At 52.3% G+C, this 14917-nt stretch overlaps 1 protein-coding gene across 2 annotated transcripts in view; it reads left to right on the top strand.

The window, feature by feature from the left end:
* The window catches only part of CRMP1 (collapsin response mediator protein 1), a 78976-nt gene extending 66484 nt beyond the window's left edge, over positions 1 to 12492 (top strand). For both annotated transcript variants that reach the window (XM_086705485.1, XM_086705486.1), the window contains exons 12-14: positions 6190 to 6369; positions 8403 to 8568; positions 11427 to 12492. In XM_086705485.1, the coding sequence (XP_086561611.1) occupies positions 6190 to 6369; positions 8403 to 8568; positions 11427 to 11518 (438 nt within the window). In that variant the 3' untranslated portion in view covers positions 11519 to 12492. The remainder of the gene's footprint in view (positions 1 to 6189; positions 6370 to 8402; positions 8569 to 11426) is intronic.
* The last annotated feature ends 2425 nt before the right edge of the window (positions 12493 to 14917 follow it).

Genomic DNA, 14917 nt, shown 5'->3' with positions numbered 1-14917 from the left:
CCCGTAGCTGCTGTAACAAAGCATCACAAACTAGTGGCTTCAAACAGAAATGTGTTCTCTTACCATTCCGGAAGCCATGGTCTTGAATCAAGATGTCTGCGGGGCTGTGCTCCCTTGAAGGTCTGGGGGAGAACCTGTCCTGTGCCTCTGTCCTGGCTTCTGATGTCACTGGGCATCCTTGCCATCCCTTGGCTTGTGGATGGGTCCCTACGATCTCTGGCGTCTCCCTGCGTCTTACCGTCTTCCTCTAAGGACACCAGCCATTGGATCAGGGCCCGCCTCCTCCAGTGTGACCTCATTGTAACGAATCCCATGTGCAAAGACCCTATTTCCAAATAAGGTCATGTTCTGAGGTGCTGGGGGTTTGGACTAAAGCATATCTTTAGGGGGACATGATCCAACCCATAATAAGTCATGTGCCGGAGGTCACCCATAAGGGAAGTGACTGTTTTAGGTTAATCTTGGGGAAGCATCCTCCCCCCATGCCAGGCCAGGTTTGAATTCTTGTCATAGAAAGAGGAGGACTACTCAGGATGCTGTAAGATTTTTGTCTGTTGCATTGTCTCTGTGCAAAAGTAGGGCCATTCACACAGTGTGGGACACCAATGTTTTTTTTTCAGACCATGGATTGGAAAACTGCCTTGTTAGATGTTTTTTTTTGGCTTTCTTAAGTTTAAAAAAATACTACTGGGGCGCCTGTGTGGCTCAGTCTGTTAAGTGTCCGACCTCAGCTCAGGTCGTGAGTTCGAGCCCCACGTCGGGCTCTGTGCTGACAGCTCAGAGCCTGGAGCCTGTTTCAGATTCTATGTCTCCCTCTCTCTGACCCTCCCCCATTCATGCCCTGTCTCTCTCTGTCTCAAAAATAAATAAACATTAAAAAAAATACTACTTTTAAGAATTAAAAAGGGATCATGTTATATGTTGATCAGTGATTAATGTTTGAAGTCTACTCTTCTGTAAAAAGAATGCAGCTTCTTTCCTCGTAGTGAAAAAGCATTTGCTTCAAAGTGCCACACCACAGGTGTATCTGTTTGTGTATCTACCTGTTTGTGTATCCATAGACCAGTTAGTTTTTTTAACTCTTCACATTGAGATGTAATTCACTTACCACGATTTCATCATTTAAAAATGTACCATGCAGTGGTTTTTAAAAAACATGTGTATTTGTTTACTTTTGAGAGAGAGAGAGAGAGAGAATGAGCAGGGGAGGGGCAGAGAGAGAGAGGGAGAGAGAGAGAGCCCGATGTGGGGCTTGAACCCACGAACTGTGAGATCATGACCTGAGCCGAAATCAAGAGTGGGACAGTTAACTGACTGAGCCATCCAGGCGCCCCTAATGCAGCAGTTGTTCTATTCAGAAGATTCCCCATCCTCCCCAGAAAGAAACCCCAGACCCACTAGCAGGCACTTCCCATCTCCCCTCTCACAGTCTCTGTCAGCCAGGAATCTCTTTCTTGTCGGATGTGCCTTTCTGGACTGTCGCAGACTATGAGTCTGGAGTGCTCTCTTGTCCAGCAAGAGAGCAGACGCAGAATTGAATACGAGAGAGGCTAATATCTGGGAGGAGACAAGACCCCAAACAGGGGTTTTGTCTCCGTATTTATTGAGCTCACAAGATATTACCCACATGGTGAGTGTGAAGAAAGATCTCACACACGTGAACATGGAGAAAACAATCAGACAGTACTCATCAACTTGTGTGTGTAAGAACCAAAGGGTCTGGCGGGCAAGTGGAGTTTGTGATCAAGGTGCATTGGCGCTGGATGGAAAGTAACTTCCTGCAGGTGAGATAACAAGTTACTCATGATCCCATTACAATATCTTGCTAGCTAACCTGGGGTGGGTGGTTCTCGCTAGCTAACCTCGGGTGTTTTCACCCTGTGGCAGTTTTCCGTGCTAAGCTTTCTTCCAACCCATTTATGTAAGTAGAATCTCTATCCTCACACTGGACATACCATAGAAAAAGAATCATACCATATGTGGCCTGTTCTGTCCGTCTTCTTTCACTTTAGCTTCATGTTTTTGAGGCTTGTCTATGCTGTGGTCTATATCAATACTTGGTTCCTTTTCATGGCTGCAGAACATTCCCTCGCCCGGAGAGAGCACATTACTCATCTCTTCGAGGACCTAAGCATATGCCCTGCTCTCCGTTCGTCAGTGTCAGGCTGTCTTTTACAGGACACAGAGGGACCGAGGAGCAGGAACTGCCCCCTGGGGTGGGGTCTACGGACCCGGGGCTCACAGATGGAAAACAATGGTTGTGTGTTTTCACTGTGGTCCTTTGTACTCGTTTGGAGTATTAGATCGTTCACCTGTCACCTTTGGGAAACGAAACAGCTTTTGAAACTCTCTGTGGTTGCGAGACCTAGAACCTGGCGCCACGTGGAATCCGTGAGGAGTTGTCACATGGCGCACGTCATGTCCTTCCCCTCCGAGGAATAGTGGGCCATGCAGGGCCGAGTGAGCTGAGAGGCCGGCCGGCTTCGACTGGTAGGGAAGTGCTTGCTTCCTCCGTGTCTTTTGGTTGGACGCGCTCATTTGGGCTTCAGCAAGACTGTGAGGCACCACACGGCTGGTCGCCGCAGGGTGACTCGCGAAGGCTTAGATGCAAATGTTACCACGGAGAGCAGCCCGTCTGCCCGGGTCCTGGGAGGCAGCCGCAAACCGAGGGTGAGGCTCAGTATTAGCAGCTGTGTGTGGCTCTGTCTCCCCGAAACCCTGAGCGTGCTCCTAAAACCCATCGGAAATGATAAGAGAATCCTTTGGCTGATTACAAGTCAATATAAAGAATCGTTAGCTTTTCTATGAAGTAATTCAAAAGCACTTTAAAAAATGGAATGGAGAGGGGGGCACCTGAGTGGCTCAGTCGGCAAACTCTTGGTTTTGGCTCAGGTCCTCATCTCCCAGTTCGTGAGTTCGAGCCCCGCATCAGGCTCTGCAATCACGGTGCGGAGCCTGCTTCTTGGGATTCTCCCTCTCTCCTTCTCTCTCTGCCCCTTCCCTGCTTGCTCTGTATCTCTCTCTCAAATAAATAAACATAAAGGAATAAAGGAATGAAAATCAAAATCCTGTTTCTAATAACAATAAAAACTAAAGACTTACATAAATACAAGTTCTTTTAGGCTAAAACGAATCATTAGACGGAGCATACCAATTCTTGCGAATTTAATCTCTGCATTCGAAGTAATCCCATCAGAACATTCAAGGGAATAGTTTTTGAGCTAGAAAAGCAGAGGTCTTAGGTCCTAAATGTGAGAGTAGGTAAACAGTTGTGGGAAGCTGAGGGACAAGGCCTGCTCATCCCTGTTATTAACACGGGTCGTACCGTTGCAGGCGTGGGGGGCGGTTTGCTGTTGGCCCGACAGAGGAGACAGCCAGGCGGCAGACCAGCCGCACAGAAGGATTTGGTGTCCGATGCAGGAGGCAATTCGGATTAGCCGGACAGCGGTGCTCATTGGCCTGTGGGTCTCAATAGCCGGCCTGTAAGGCCAGACTTCTCTGTGCTCCTTATCTCAAAACACACTCAGGAGGGATCGGAGGTTGAAGTGAAAGTTATCAAGGGTCTATAATAAAGCATGTTGTTTTAAAAATGATGGTTTGGGGGCGCCTAGGTGGCTCAAACGTCGAACTTCAGCTCAGGTCTTGATCTCGTGGTTTGCAAGTTTGAGTCCCACGTCGGGCTCTGTGCTGACAACTCAGAGCCTGGAGCCTGCTTCGGATTCTGTCTCCCTCTCTGCCCCTCCCCCACACTCACTCACTCTGTCTCTCTCTCTCTCTCTCAAAAACAAACCTTAAAAAAATTTTTTTTAAGTGGTAGTTTTGAAAAATAAATAAATTAGAGCAAACTAAGTAAAAATGATAGTTGGGAAGGGGAGAAGATCTTTCTAAGCAAGACACAAAACTTAGAACATGTAAAGGGGAAGATTGGCCTGTTTGAGCATCGACTGTATACAAATTAAACAAATACCCCCTCTGTATGGCATGAAAATAATAATTATTATTACCTTATATGAGATCAGGAGGCAGAGGACAGACAGCAGAATGATACTCAGGACAAACAACGGATAAACTCCTTAACATCAAAAGTGTCCCCGAGGGCTGCCTGGGTGGCTCAGTCGGTGAACCACCCGACTCTTCATTTCAGCTCAGGTCATGATCTCATGGTTCGTGAATCAGAGCCCATCCATGTTGACAGCGTAGAGCCTGCGTGGGATTCTCTCTCCCTCTCTCTCTGCTCCTCCCCTGCTTGCTCTCTCTCTCTCTCTCTCTCAGAATAAATAAACTAACTTTAAAAAAAGCGTCCTTAGAAACCAGTAAGAAAAATACCAAGAGCCTAATGAATAGAACGCTGTGCAAAAACACAATTATGCAAGAAGAAATACACAGACGACTTCTAGGTCTTTAATAACAGACCCAGCCCCACAGTTAACCAAATGCAAACCTCAAGAGTAAGATGCTGTTTCTGACCTGTGCAGTGACGGAGACCCTGGCGGCTGAGGGGACGCAGATGGGGTCAGACCGCGGGAGGCAGGCGAGCTCACAGAGTTTTGTTGGGAGTGGAGACTGGTGCTGCCTTTTGGGAGGACGGATCTATCAAAGTGAAAATCCATTGACTCCTTGGCCCCACACTCCATCTCTGGAAAGGTTCACACATGCCGGTGTGGACCCCACAGAAGGGTGGTCCAGTAGGGGTTTTAGCAAAACGCAGGGAAACAACCCAGTGTTCCATCCCTGGGAATCAGATGAATAAACGATAATACACCCCTGCGAGGGGACACGGTGCAGCAGTTTAAAGAGTGTTGAACATATTTTTAAAGCACGTACCTTTGCTGATAGGCAACAGTCCCTGAGCTCCAGAGAAAAATTCAGGTGAAAGCCAGCTGCACAGAGAGTGCTCTTGCCGTGTCGAGACAGAAAACATCTGTGACACAGAAGAATCTCTTTAGGGCAGATGTCTCGGTCGGAGGTAGAAGAGAGACCTACTTTTTATTTTATTTTTATTTTTTTTTCAACGTTTTTTGTTTATTTTTGGGACAGAGAGAGACAGAGCATGAACGGGGGAGGGGCAGAGAAAGAGGGAGACACAGAATCGGAAACAGGCTCCAGGCTCTGAGCCATCAGCCCAGAGCCCGACGCGGGGCTCGAACTCTCGGACCGCGAGATCGTGACCTGGCTGAAGTCGGATGCTTAACCGACTGCGCCACTCAGGCGCCCCAAGAGACCTACTTTTTAAAATCAAATATCGTTTGCGCCTTTTGAGTTTTCTCTCACCCTATATAATGACCTACTTTTTAAATAATAAAAAGCAGTCGGCTAGAGGTGGTTACATTCCCTTTCGGAGTTATGAAAACGGTGTGTATTTTTGAGAACACGTTTTGTCTTTCAAATTAAAGGAAGGGAGAAAGGAATTAAAAATAAAAGTGACCGTGGGGCGCCCGGGGAGTTCCGTCGGATAAACATCCGACTTCGGCTCAGGTCATGATCTCAACAGTTTGTGGGTTCGAGCCACACGTCAGGCTCTGTGCCGAAAGCTCGGAGCCTGGAGCCTGTTTCGGATTCTGTGTCTTCTTCTCTCTCTGCCCCTCCCCAGCTTGGGCGGGCTCCCTCTCTCTCTCTCTCTCAAAATAAATAAAAATAAAAAAAATTTTAAAGGAGATATTTTTTTAATTTTTTTTTTAACATTTATTTTTGAGACAGAGAGAGACAGAGCGTGAACGGGGGAGGGTCAGAGAGAGGGAGACACAGAACCTGAAACAGGCTCCAGGCTCTGAGCTGTCAGCACAGAGCCCGATGCGGGGCTCGAACTCACGGACCGCGAAATCATGACCTGAGCCAAAGCCGGCCGCTTAACCGACTGAGCCACCCAGGCGCCCCAAGGAGACATTTTTTAAAAAGACACAAAAATGTCTTGTTTGTAGTCTGAGCAACCACAGTGCCTGACATCAGGGGTCCCCGTTCACGTTCGTGATGCCCCAGACTTCAGTTGGGTTGTACAAAGCCACCCGCGATCTAAACGCCCATGGCGAGGGCTGGTTATGCCGGCGCAAGCCTGTGGAGTGGAATGCCACACAGCCCCAAAGAGGAGGTTTTCAGAGGGCAAGGGCTGCGAGGTGCCCCTGTGGGGACTTGAGGGATGTCCCCGCCCGGATGGAGAGCCGGAAGGGCCCGGTCACGTCTCTTGCTGTGCAGGCCGTGGAGTACAACATCTTCGAGGGCATGGAGTGCCACGGCTCCCCGCTGGTGGTCATCAGCCAGGGCAAGATCGTCTTCGAGGACGGCAACATCAACGTCAACAAGGGCATGGGCCGCTTCATCCCGCGGAAGCCTTTCCCCGAGTATCTCTACCAGCGTGTCAGGATCAGGAGCAAGGTCAGTGGGTCTGGGGTCTGGCACGCGCCGCGTTCACGAGTCACAGCCGCGGGGGCCTCCTTTTCCTCTCGTGTCAGGTGGGCTCTCCGCCCCCCCCCCCCTGTGTCTCGGGGCCGGAGGGGAGGTCTCGGGGTTTTGCAGACTGTGAAGGGGTGTGCACCCGTGGGGTGGGGAGGAGGGGGCGGGAATAACATGGACCGTGCCGCTTTGGGGTACACATCCCACGTCCTCTCAGGGCCCTCGCCACCAGCTCTTTGAGGTGTCGAGACTTCCCGGTGCTCGAGCATCGGACAGGCCAGCGTCACACAGCTGGGAAAGCCGAAACCCTTAGGCATTGCCCTTCTGGTAAAAGTCGACACCCCCCTCCCCCCCCCCCCCGCCCCCAGCATACTCGGGGGACGGCAGAACTGTGTCTGGACGCTCTTCAGGTCTTCCCTCTGTTCTCCTTGCTTCCCCGCCCTTCCGTTCTGTGTCCCCCTGTCCCGCTCTACTTGAAGAGTCGTGGCAGGGATGCGGGAGGCCCTGTCGGAGGTGTGGAGCGGCCCCATCCCTTCTCTGGTCCAGCTCGGAGGAGGGAGCCGCTCACACTTTGGCTAAACTGCCACTGTGGCCCATCGTCTTCCCTAATCAGGTCCCTCCTGTCACCGTGACCACCTGCTTGGTGGCTGATGTTTGCTGGAAAGGCCAGCTTGTGTGTATGTGTGTATATATGTGCACGTGTGTGTGCGTAGATATACTTGCATGAATGTGTGTATGTGTATATGTGTGTGCACGCACGTGTGTGCGTAGAGGTATGTGTATGCGTGTGTGTGTGTGTGTGTGCCCACCTGTGGGTGGTCCCACTCTTCTTGTGCTTCACAAACGGCACCGCCACTGCCCCCAGTGTTAATGGAAAAGCCCAGAAACCTCCTGGCCCCCCCAGACCCCCAGGCCTACATTATGATGCTCGAGGTCTTTCCATGTCGCGTAGGGTGTGGCACCCCGGGTCCGAGATTCCAAATGACACAGACGTCGCGTGTCCAGTGGGGAAAGAATGGGCGTGGGGAGGAAGCCAGTCAGATCTGAGAAATGGCCGTGGAAAGCCGCGGTGGCCAAGTGACCACAGCAGGCTGTTAGGGATGAGGAGACTTGTGTAAATTCCCGGCTGGACACCCACGGAGGGGCGCAGATACACCTTGGCCAGATGCATTCCCTCTAAACTGGTTTGGACCGATGCCTGTGCTTAGTGGCCACGTCTGTAAGAGCAGGTGCCTGGGATCTATGCCAGGCCATCATCCGCAGTGGCCAGAAGTCCGGGCCCCCTCACATGCTGGGGCAGAGGACAGGAGCCACATTAGGTGAGGCACAGAACCTGTCCCAGAACATGTCTCTGGCTGAGCTGACCTGGGGGGGGGGGTCACTGAAGGGCTTGGGGGGGGCAGGGAGGCAGGCCTGGAGCCAGCTGGAACTGGGAGAAGTCCCCGAGGTGCAGGAAGCAGGTACAGTGAAGAGTAGAACAGAACGGTGGCCAGACCCGGTAGTCAGGGACATAGGGCTCTCCCGGGGGCAGCACTCAGCCTGCGGGGATGGAGACCGTGGCCCATGCTTGGCCCCCCAGAGGGTCAGTGAACGTGTTCTCTTCTCAGCCTCCCTGAGCCGGCTGCCCTCAGAGGTGGCCCCATCACCCCACCTTTCTCTCTTCCTCCTCCTTTCTGGAATCCCGTCCCCGATAAACTAGCTGCCCCCAATCCTTGTCTTGGGCTCAGGACCACAGATGATTCACTGGCCCTTGAGGGGGACAGTGGGGTGTGTCAGGGAAAGTGTTTCCTCTTGAAAATGGGCTTGGGGTCCTGCATGAGGCTGTGTGTGTGCACGTGTGTATGTGGAGTAAGTGGGTGCATGCTTATGGAGTGTGTGTGCACACGTGTACGTGTGTGTGTGTGTTTCCCCGAGGTGACCTCCGGTCACTGTCCAGCTGCAGGGCTCCGGCCTGCCCGAATGGGAAGTGGCAGGTGAATCCTGCCCACCAACCCCCCTCGCCTCCCTCTGTTTAGGTTTCTGGGTTGCAAGGTGTTCCCAGGGGCATGTATGACGGTCCTGTGTATGAGGTGCCAGCCACGCCCAAATATGCAACCCCTGCCCCGTCTGCCAAGTCCTCGCCCTCCAAACACCAGCCCCCGCCCATCAGAAACCTCCACCAGTCCAACTTCAGTTTATCAGGTAAGAGGCTCCCCGCTTCCCAGGGGCCCACACTCCTGCTGAAACAGCCCTGTCGGGGGCTAGATGAGGAAGCAGGGAGCGGGCGAGGGAACCCTTCCCCTTCCCTCCCGGGGTGCCAGAGCGGGCTGGGGGAGGTCAGAAAGCAGAGGGGGTCTGCCCCCAAATTGGCCCTGAGCTCAGAGCTCATCCTGAAGCAGAAGCTTACCCTGGAAGCTGAACGCGTCCCTCAGACCCAGTAGACGCTACAATGTCATCAGCTCGCCACGTGCGGGCAGACACGCACACGCTGGGAACATCGAACTGGAATCTTGTCCCCCAGAGTATCTGAGGCGTTAGCGTGTGTTACACACGGGGCTGCGTCCTAGGAGTATGGTGAGGAGTTGGGCACAGCTGGGCAGCCCCCAGTCTGGTCCAGGGGTCAGCAGACTTCTTCTGAAAGGACCAGAGAGTAAACATTCGAGGTTTTGTGAGCCGAGGGGCAAAGTTTAGGATAGTCTATTAAGCAGCCATTTCAAATGCAACCATTGAACAGTGTAAAAAAAATAAATAAAACAACCATACAAAACTATTCTTCGCTCCTGAACAATACAAAAGCAGGTGGTGGCCATTTGTCCATGGTCTGTAGTTGGCAGACTGTGGTCTAACAGGAGGGAAGGACAGTTAAACAGAAAAGCTGATATGCTCAGCAAGCGAGTCGAAGGGGCCGAGAGAAAGACGAACATCCGTTTCAACCGTGGGGGTGACAACCTGCCATCCATCCAAGGAGTGTCTGTCTCAGTGATTACGCAATGGGGGACAGAAGTTGGGCGGGGTCCCTAGTCCAGCTCATCTCACTTTCTGTGAGCCTTCATGCAAGAGCTTCTCACACGCTGAGTGCGGTTCCGGTCTTTAAAGACAACTAGTATTGTTTCCACAAATGAACCGGAGACACAGCTCAAATAGCTTCTCTGATGCTCAGTCAACAGAATTAGGGAGTGGACGCAATGCCAGGACAAGCCACTGGGTGGGGCTACGTGGAGTCTGCAAACCGGACCTCTCTTCGAAAGTTGTGCAATTCACAATTGCCGCCAAATACAGAGGGAAAATCCCTCCCTTTCAGAACTAGCAAAACAACGAAACGAAAAGTCTGGTGGAAGGGCCCCAAGGCCACCAGTGCCCCGGGTCGGCAGAGTCCTCTCCGAGACCCACAGAACTGCCCCGGCCGGCCTCGTGGCAGGTCGACGTGTGATTTCATTTGCTATCAACACCATAGGTGCTCTCGGACATCAGGAATGACTTCGCAGATGCCTTTTAAATAATCTGCATGATGCTACTTTGTAGAGATGTGGCATGATTTCCTGCATGAGTGTCCTTTTGTCCAACAGGTGTTTTTGAAGTAGCTGACAGGTAACCAGCAGGGTGGAGATGATTATGAGGGAAACTGGTGTTGAGCACTCCATCCGATTTCTGAATCTGGGACAAAAGGAAGTGAGGCCAAGGGAGGTTGGGTCTGATTCCAAATTACCTGGGTTTCAGACATGACTTGTACTGGAACCTGTCTCCTGACTGGACCCCAGGGCCCTCTCATGCCATCCCTCCTTTCAGCATTGTCTGTCCGTCACTAGTAATTCACTGAATACGTATTTATTGAGCATCAGGCACTGGGCTTGGTGCTGGAACGTTAAATCTTTAACTGCAAGGGAATGCATAAAATTGGAACGGTCGGCTTTGCAGATTTAAAACAAAACCTGATGCCCCTTCTCCATGGAGGTCTGCCCATTGCAAATCAGGTGGATAAATCCAGCTCTAAGTAGTTCACACACATAAATGCACATGCGTCCAGGGGCGCCTGGGTGGCTCAGTTGGTTAAGCGTCCGACTCCGGCTCAGGTCATGATCTCCCAGCTTGTGGGTCCAAGCCCCGCGTCGGGCTCCGTGCTGACAGCTCGGAGCCTGGAGCCTGCTTTGGATTCCGTGTCTCCCTCTCTCTGCCCCTCCCCCACTCATGCTCTGTCTCTCTCACTCTCAAAAATGAATAACTGTTAAAAAAATTTCTTTTGAGGGGCGCCTGGGTGGCGCAGTCGGTTAAGCGTCCGACTTCAGCCAGGTCACAATCTCGCGGTCCGTGAGTTCAAGCCCCGCGTCAGGCTCTGGGCTGATGGCTCGGAGCCTGGAGCCTGTTTCCGATTCTGTGTCTCCCTCTCTCTCTGCCCCTCCCCCCGTTCATGCCCTGTCTCTCTCTGTCCTAAAAATAAATAAACGTTGAAAAAAAAAATTTTTTTTTTTAAATTTCTTTTGAAAATGCACATGCATCCACTCCCATGCATGTCGTACATAAAATGCGTTTGACGTATCGGGCACTGCTGTGTGCTGCTCTGACTCCTGTAGAAGCTGGAGCTTTGGGGACCAACCAGTTGGGGCTGGAATCCCGGCTTACCCGTCCTCCAACTTTGCCCCCCAAGATGCATGACCTGAGCCTCAAATTCCTCATCTAGAAAGTTGGGGTAGCCACCCCCCCACACTTCACAGTATCGTTCGTTGTATACCCTAAGTGCAAGCACATATGTTAAAGCACCAAGTGTGTGCCTGCACACAGTAGGCACTCAGTAAGTGCTTGCCCACCTGTCTCAAGAGCACGAAGCCAGGCAAGAAATAGCACAAGGTGCTCAGAGGGTGCAAGAGGGTGACCCCAGGGCCGGAGGGGGCACAGAGGAGAGGGCAGTGAACCCCGTGGAGGTTGGGAGCCTTCCCAGAGGTGAGCCTGGACTGAGTCCCAGAGGGTCGAGCGGATGGAGGGATGTCACAATGAGGGCTCAGCATCCCAGCTCTCAGGAGCGGCCCTGGGAACCGGTCTGGAGCGGTTGGCTCTGTCTCTTTCAGGTGCCCAGATAGATGACAACAACCCCAGGCGCACCGGCCACCGCATCGTGGCGCCCCCTGGTGGCCGCTCCAACATCACCAGCCTCGGTTGAAGGCGGACGAGTGGATGAGCCAGTGAAGCGTTCCAGGAATACTGTCAATCCCTTTCCCCGCCAGGGGTTGGGAAACCCGCGGTTTTATTTGGTACTGATGGGGGGAAAATTGAATGACGTTCTTTCCTCTTTTGTTTAGGAAGAAGTGGTATTAGTGTGGTGTGTTTGCTCGGAAACTCCTTGCCCCACAGTTGTGTGTTCATGCTGACTCCACCTCAGATCATGGGTCTCCATTGCCCTCCTTAGTGAACCCAGGTTCTAGCATCGTCTTGTACCGTCCCTTCCGCTTCTGACTCCACGGGCTCCATGATTCTCTGGGTGGTTCCTTTGCACCCTCGTAGCTGTTCTAGGATAGTTGATGCATGTTACTAAATTATGTATGCAAGTCTGTGAGTGCGTCTGACGGAACATCACCGAGGACCGATGTAGACACAATGCCCAGACCTCAGGCCTCCAGGGGCCCTTCCAAACTCTTCACACGGAGATGCTTACTCGTCCCCACCCCAAGTCCGCACTAGAAAGAAGCCTGCCCCACCCCTCCCCTCCCCCACCCCATCCCCATTGAGACCTTCTATGAATTCTCAGAGGGGCAGGGGAACCTTCCAGTGCTTTCAGAGAAACATCATCCACGTCCTGTGTCAGAAACTCCGGTCTCCGTGGCACTTGTGACTCGCCATGACGTCTTTCTGGTCTGTGTGTGTCCTTCCAGCCAGCTCCGACTTCAGGCCTAGCCAGGTTCACACTCAGAAAGGGGTCTCCCCACCCCCATCAGGGCTGATGACGGTGGGGCGACGGCTGCTCCCGGTTGCCCCGGTCCTGGTCCCTTCGAGGTGGTTGACGGGGCAGTCAGATTTTTAAAGTTTTGTACAAAGTTTTCCTTTGTAATCACCCCCATTTTTACTTAACAACTGACTTATTGTGGCTCTTATTTCTGAATTCAAAGCTTGTGAAAAAAATAAAGAAAATAAACAGCCCGTTGGCCCCACTGGTGTGTTTTCATTGAAGGGTGACTGTTCATTTGGGTGCAAATGCCCCAGTGGTCCCTCCTCGTGATGACTGGAGTGTGGGTTGCTTCCCAGGACTCGCTCCTGTAGACACCGAGGGAGCAGAGGAGGGAAGAGAGGGAGCCAGTCACGAGGTGTGGAGGGTCGGGCTCAGATCCTGAGGCCGTGGTGGGTGGCTTCTGTGACACGGGCTGAGAGCACACGTCCGTTGTCTCCAAGCCTCCTTGGTGCCCTCTCTTCATATAGGTTGTGGGTCTGCCTCAGACTGGGAGTTCCAACCTCGTAAACATCACGTTTCTTCACTCCGGGTCCCATGAGCGGATGCACATTCTTGAGAAGGAAACACTCAGGCAAATTGCTTGTTCCAATTTGCCTTTAGTCGTAGTGACAGTGGTGGTGACAATTGATGAGAGTGATGGTGGTGGTGACGATGCAGACAGTATCTGTGTGGTGCTATGCCCAGAATTCATGATCCCCAAAGACCACCAGGGAGCCAAGTCCGATGCAAAAGCAAAAGAGCCTTTATTTGAGCTAGCTCGAGCTCAATCCCCTACCTGCACTGACGCAGCGGTGAGATGCCGGGGAGAGAGAGTGAGTTTCAAAAGCACAAAGGTTTTATAGGGATCATGGCCTTAGCCGATTGGCTGGAGAAGGGTCGTGGCCTCAGCCGATTGGCTGGGGAAGGGTCGTGGCCTCAGCCGATTGGCTGGAGAAGGGTCGTGGCCTCAGCCGATTGGCTGGGGAAGGGTCGTGGCCTCAGCCGACTGGCTGGGGAAGGCTAGAACAATGGCTGCCGAGGTGTGGTCCCACATCAGCAATTATCAGCGTCACCTGGAACTTGTTAAAAATGCAAATGTTGGGCCTGGTGGTCACAGACCCACTGAGTCAGAAACTCTGGGGGTGGGGCTCAGCAACCTGTGTTTGAACAAGTCTTCCAGGAGATTCTGATGCACCTGAAGTTTAAGAACCACTGGGTCTGAGGGTCTCTAACATGTTTGGCCTCAGTGTATACAGAACGTTTCTCACTGGTCACCTATTAACCATTGGCTGTCAGCCTTGCCGTGCTATATAAATACCTAGCATCAAACACCATCCCCAGAAACTCTGATTTAATTGGTTTGGGGAGGGGTAAAATGCTCCCAGGTCATTCTAAGCCTGGACAGGGTTGAGGGCTCCTGCCTCTGGCCCCTACCTGAGAGAAGCCCTCCCTCTTCTACTCACGCTTTCCACGCCTCTCACACTCCCCTTCCTCCCACCTCAGACTTCGGAAGAATGCATCAATCGGTAAGTTACTTAAGGGGAGGAGGCGTGTTCTGAGGTTTGAGCAGGAACCAATTTCTGCGGCCATGTCGGGGACATAGTCTCTAGTCGGCCGGCCTAGGTCTGCTCTTTCGTGTGGCACTGGCCACATGTTGGGTACTCTGTGAGGTAGGCTCTATTACTATCCCCCTTTCACAGATGAGTCCCAGAGGGTTCAGTGACATGTCCAAGGTCACACGGGGAGGAAGAGGCAGAGCCAGGATTCAAATCCAGGACCCACGCGGTTTGGCTCAAAGTACAAAGCTCCTTGCTCCTAACCTCTAACCCTTATTACCGTTCAAGGCAGGATGCCTTTGATGGTCCTGCATCTACTTACTGGTTTTAGTGTATTCTCCCTCTGCCCCCAAGGTCTGTTGGACCTTGGTTAAGGTCCCACATGGTGTTGGCTCGCAGCCTGCCGTGGACTTTCTTGAAACAAGGCTACATAACGGAAGGTCAAGAATGGAGGGTAAGGCCTTTTGACGTTTGGCCTCGGCTCATTCAGACTATTAAAGGGCAGCAAAGAAACTTCCAGATAAGTAAAGCTACTCGTCCCACTCTCCGGAGAGCACTTCGTCTCCGGCATCCATCACCCCCCGCCCCAGCTCACCCAGAAACGCAAGCAGAAGTCTTCTCTCTAAGGCCGACCCCGGAGGGGCTGCTGTCCAGCTGTGTAACCGGCTGAGGTTCCCCACCACCCAATGTCCCACACAACGTTCCCCAGCACGTCCGAGCGGCAGTCACGGGTCCGGGCGGTGCGAGACAGACAAGCCTTAAGTCTTGGAGGCTGTGCTGGAACATTCCTTGTGAGGCACATGCTTCCCTTTCGTGCTCCCCTTTGCCACGTCATCGCCTAGCCCCGGGCTCCGGGAATTAGGATGCGGACATCTTGGAGGGGGGATTATTCTGCTGCCCTGTCTTCTAAGTCTCTTTCCAGAAATTTTGTTTTATCTTGCCACGTTCAGGTATACAGTCCATCGTTCGCTAATCCTTGTGTCTAAGGAAAAGGAGGGCCCAAGACTCACATTTTCCCATATGATATCCCATTGAGCCGGCACCATTAATGGAAAAGACTATCCCTTCTCTCATTAAGCTG

Source organism: Puma concolor, chromosome B1 (assembly GCF_028749965.1).
Source record: "Puma concolor isolate L17-30 chromosome B1, mPumCon1.1.hap2, whole genome shotgun sequence".
Classification (NCBI taxonomy): domain Eukaryota; kingdom Metazoa; phylum Chordata; class Mammalia; order Carnivora; family Felidae; genus Puma; species Puma concolor.
This window is presented reverse-complemented; position numbering and strand designations above follow the sequence as displayed.